The following is a 5167-nucleotide window of genomic DNA, read 5'->3' as shown; positions in this document are numbered from 1 at the left end:
GTGTGGTCGAAAGGCACTATATAAGTAATAGTACTTATACTACTTTATAATAGTAAAAGTAGTATAAATAAAGTAAAGGTAATGTAATTTTTTTCCACACCAACAGGTCCTTGGAGTGAAACCAGAGCTGACAGAGGGAGATGATGATGATGATACAGTGGCAGACTTGTCCAACAGGAAAATGGCTAAACTATACATGGTGCAGTATTCATAGAATACCAGTGAATTAAATTCAAGTTATGTCTGTGTAAAGATGAAACTGAAACAAATACAAGCGAAACTGAACACAGGACATTTTGTGGAGGATTGGGTAGTTGGTTGACTTACCTGGAAGCGATAAGAAGATAATTAAAATAATTACACCTGTCAGGGAAGATTTATTGATTGATTGATTCATCCTGTCACTTAAAATGAGACTAATAAATCTTAACTTAGGCATTTTATTACATTGGTGTTGTTCTACCTAAGTGGATGACAAATGCCTTGGTCACACTACATGACAGTCTTAAATCACTGTACTGTTCACACTACAGAACTATCTGTCTTGTAATCGGGAGTCTTGAAGTCTTGAAGAAGACTTTTCACACTACCTGACAGATCAGCAACAGGAGGTTGTGGCAATGCGAGGCAGGCCGTTTCAATAATTAATATTTCTTGCTAAAATAAGTGCTAATTGGTGGATCAGATACACGCTGAACTGAACACAGACTTGTAACACTGTTAATCCACTGTCCATTATGTGTGTGAAGGTATTTGTTTCGCCTGTTACCAAAGTAACTACCCTGTTCGCTGCTTCCTGTCTGGTGCTGGAGAGACACTGCTCTCACTAGCTGTAGTTAGTTGCATTGCTCCCTGACATGATATTTAGCCTTCTAGATATTTTACAAACATCTGCTAGGCATCGGTGAGCTTTCAGCAAACCCTCTGACCTTGTCTCAGCATACTTATCATGGTACAGTATTCACACATAATACCAGAGACTCAATAAATAATAATAATCGCAGGGATTCCGTTGGAATTAACTGATTGGATGAAAGGCAAAATATTCACAATTTGAAACGCTGATGTGACTAGTCCTTAATTTGATACCTATTCTAAATTTTAAGTCCAAAAATTGGTGAATATGTCTTCTGAATTAATATATGCCACTTAAAGCCAAGTATTTTTGCTGTTTATGCTGTGAGTGTTTCTTGCATAAGGCCTGTTATATACATATATACATTCTTTCTTTGTTTCAATTGCCAGCTGATTTGCGTGCTTGTATGTTACCAGGTATCTGATGCGTCAGGGTCCATGAAAGTGACTGTTGCGAAGGAGGAAAACCCATTCCTCCAGAGTGACCTGCTCTCAGATGAGTGCTTCATCCTGGATCATGGCAAAAACAAGATGATATTTGTATGGAAAGGTAATCCAACAGTAGCACCTTTCAGTATGCTTTGAATGGTTTATTGTCTTTGTGACTGTGCAGCAGTGGGGATGGAAATGTCTAATTTTATTGATACCAATGCCATTCTTCCTCTCTGCCATGACTCCTTCGTGTTGCAAATTTTCAGCAGTGTTGATGCATGAGTTTGATATCATTGATTTACAATGTTCAACTGTCAGAAGAATATGTCGGCATCAATAAAACAAATTAATAAGCTCAGAGTGATACAATTCCGATGAAGTGGACAACTTAAAAGCAGTTCTTAACTGGAACCAGTTCTCGATTCCCATCCCTATGCACAAGCTGTGTGTGTTTTTCATATTAACCTCAATCTCATCTCATTGATCTCCAACAGGGCAAAAAGCCAACCCCAGTGAAAGAAAGGAAGCCATGAAAACAGCGGAAAGATTCATCAAACAGATGGGCTACCCAGCAAACACACAGGTTTACTGTCATTGTCACTTTGCTACTGTATTATTTATATGTTTAAGAAGCGCCATATTAAAATGTGTGACTCTTACAAAAATGAAAGTGGTTCCGGTGGTGATAGTGTTGCTACTGATGGTCCTGCAGATCCAGGTGTTGCCAGAGGGAGGAGAGACTCCCATGTTCAAGCAGTTCTTCGTTGGCTGGAAGGACAAAGACCAGAGCGAGGGTTTAGGGAAGGTGTTTGTCACTGAGAGGATTGCGAGGATCCAGCAGGTGAAGTTTGATGCCTCCAAGCTCCATGAGTCCCAACACATGGCAGCCCAGTACAACATGGTGGATGATGGGAGTGGAGACACACAGGTGACTGAATATACAAGTGGTCTACATACACTGAATATACAAGTGGTCTACATGTAAAACCAATGCTAGTGCTGTGTTTTCTGCAGTGGTAAATAAATGCTGATGACTTCTACTAACAAATGGCTCAGACCTGTGGAGCATGAGGTGTTTTTCCTACTACCCCTTTCAAAAGGTGTTGCCTTTTAAGGTGGACATGTTGTCCATTAAGAAGTTATGGTGTATGTGTATAGGCTTTGCATGTAGTTACCATAGTCAAAGTGCACTTTCTCAAAAATTTAACTACACATCTTCAGGAAGCTATGGGTTTCCAACATCATTGGAGATTGTTGTGAAACAGAGGTTACCTAGATGTTACTTGAGTTCCAGTGCCTGAAATGGGCCTGAAAACTGGGCTCACCAGTACTGGGACACTTTGCATGCCCCCAGCCCTGCCTAGCACATTCTTTTTTTGGACTTTAGCATTTCTAAATCCCTGTGCACAGTATTGATACCGGATTGAGGTACTCAAACACCGTAACTGTGTCTCTGTGTAAAGACATAACTAGTCCTTGTTAAAATGGAGTAAAAACGGCAAAATAATTAGAGTTGGGGTTATGTTGGGTTCAGAGTTAGGGTTGTGCTAAATAAGGTGACTGGCCTTTTTTGTTCCAATTCACGCACTGTCCAGTCCATAAGCAATACATTATGACAGAATATAAGAAGAGAATAGACATAATTAGGTTAATTGGTGGCCCCCGTTGGCCAGGAGGAGAGGAGAGGAAGGTGTGGAGTGGATTGGATTAGCAGTAAAAGGTTGCAAAACTTCTCTATTAGACATGTGATGGTTAAAGTAGTGCTTCTTGTTTCACTCTTTCAGATCTGGAGGGTGGAGAGCATCGGCAGAGTTCCTGTTGACCCAAAGACCTACGGGCAGTTCTACGGTGGGGACTGTTATATCATCCTGTACACTTACGGGAAAAGACAGATCATCTACACCTGGTATGACTCTGTTCACTCACTGAACTGGTTTTGCATAGAGCTGTAACTTCCTCTGTGATGTGTTCTAATGCTCCAAGCTTCCTGTTTCATGTCAATTATATCTGTGGTTTATTTTCATATTGTGCCAGCATTTAAATTGTGCCTAAAATTGGTACCTGTCACATAAAATACAGGACTGTCCGGTAAAATATGAGGTGGTCCCGTATTGAGCAATAAAACATACCGTCCCTTACTGAATTAATACGGGACGGAATTTGTCTCATACTTCGTGTACACACTACTCTAATGCCTACATTACATTTTCACATGCTTGGAATGACATGAGAAATAAATGAGTAGTAGTACAATAAAGAGTTTCACAAGACATAGCAGTGAAGAATTAAACCAAAATTTGCAGAAGAGAATGACAGAGTCACAAAGTTGTCCGTCACCGTTACTGCTCAAGGACACACAGATGCACCTTTTGTTATTGTAGGTGAATACCTCCGGCTCAAGTCCACTGGTAAAAAGAAAGAAGCTGTCTGACTAACAATTTCAACGGCAGACAGACCACAAATGGATCAATAGTATTTTCTGTTCCCTGTGTGGACTGTCTGACCTGAAGCAACATCTACCATGTCCAAGTAGCGCAAAGGCAGAGGACAGAGTTATTTTGACAGACCAAAGATTTTGCCCATGTCTTTTAATCCTTTATATAATTGATGCAACTGTACTTTACTAATATTGACTATTTGCTTTACATTCATTATGAGAGTAGCTGAGGACTTTGAAACCGATGCATAAAAAGAACAAATTGGTGCATTAAAAAATCATCAGAAAGCTGGAAATTAAGTCTGACACTCAAAATCTCATGGGTGAGGACACCCTGCTGACAAGGTCCCTTATTTTCCCACACTAGAGGGGGCTGAAGGTCTCCCAAATAGTTTTTGGAGCTGCGGGTCAAACGTAATAATACTGATTACAAAATGTGATGACTACTAGCAGTGGCCGAGAAACTTGTGAAAAACAGAAACACCCTATTTAGAGCCAGTGTTTGGTTTGTCTGTTCTGGGCTACAGTAGTAACATGGTGGTTCAAGGCAACCCGTATTGAAAACACGATTATTTCTTTCAGGTGATTATACACTAATGAACTAATTTTTCCGGAATATAAAAATATAGATTAGTTCAGCTTTAATGTTTACTGTGGAGTTATCTTAAACATCCAGTACTAATCATTGTTACTTGTCTCCTTCTGACCTGTAGGCAAGGAGCCAGCTGCTCTTTGGATGAGCTGACAGCCTCGGCCTTCCTGACTGTACAACTGGATCGTTCACTTCAAGGGAATGCAGTTCAGGTACAACCAGTATCAGACCTGAACTGCCATATTCATTGGTGAAAGTGGGCGTGGCCTACCACATATTTGCTCGTAACTCAAGATCCCTTTGAGCAATGATTAAATTCAATGGAGATTCTGCTCTGATTGAAAGGGAGTTTCTTTATGCTGTTTCACAAATGAAGATGCACATGCAGGTTTCCTTATATGGTGAAAGCTTGATTCAGTGTTGTAAAGTCCTGCAGGTTGCAAAACACTTGTGTGAACACATCCACACAGAACTTCGGTCTCATTATGTTTGAGCATTGATGCCGTGGTGTGTATCAGTGTGGTGTTGGGCGCTCTGCCCTGGCACTGCCTGGTGGGAGGGGCTTAGTGGAGTGATACAAGGCCGCAGAGAGAGAAAGATAGAAGATTTTGCATAGGTTTTTTTTTTTTTTTTAGCTTTATTTGGATTCTGACAGTAGAGATTGACGAGAAAGGAGAGGACTGAGCTTTGATATGTGGCACATGCTCTACCAGGTTAACTAGCTGGGAGCCCTAAATCCTGAATATTTCAAAATGATTTTTCTCCACGAATGGACACATTTATACCACAAATTTTCTTTGACATTTCCTACAAAGGAGTTTTCTGTGTGTGTGTGTCATCAGGTGAGAGTG

General features: G+C 40.5%; 1 protein-coding gene across 1 annotated transcript in view; it reads left to right on the top strand.

The window, feature by feature from the left end:
- The window catches only part of scin (scinderin), a gene marked incomplete in the record, with an annotated part of 23822 nt that overhangs the window by 18252 nt on the left and 403 nt on the right, over positions 1-5167 (top strand). Inside the window, 6 exon segments of the mRNA XM_035681313.1 lie at positions 107-199; positions 1273-1405; positions 1782-1870; positions 2000-2215; positions 3072-3193; positions 4438-4509. Of these exon segments, the coding sequence (XP_035537206.1) occupies positions 182-199; positions 1273-1405; positions 1782-1870; positions 2000-2215; positions 3072-3193; positions 4438-4509 (650 nt within the window).

This window comes from Morone saxatilis, unplaced genomic scaffold (assembly GCF_004916995.1).
Source record: "Morone saxatilis isolate NCDOM2014 unplaced genomic scaffold, NCSU_SB_2.0 Contig9, whole genome shotgun sequence".
Classification (NCBI taxonomy): domain Eukaryota; kingdom Metazoa; phylum Chordata; class Actinopteri; family Moronidae; genus Morone; species Morone saxatilis.
Note: the sequence above shows the minus strand (reverse complement) of the source record. Positions and strands in the feature narration are given on the sequence as shown.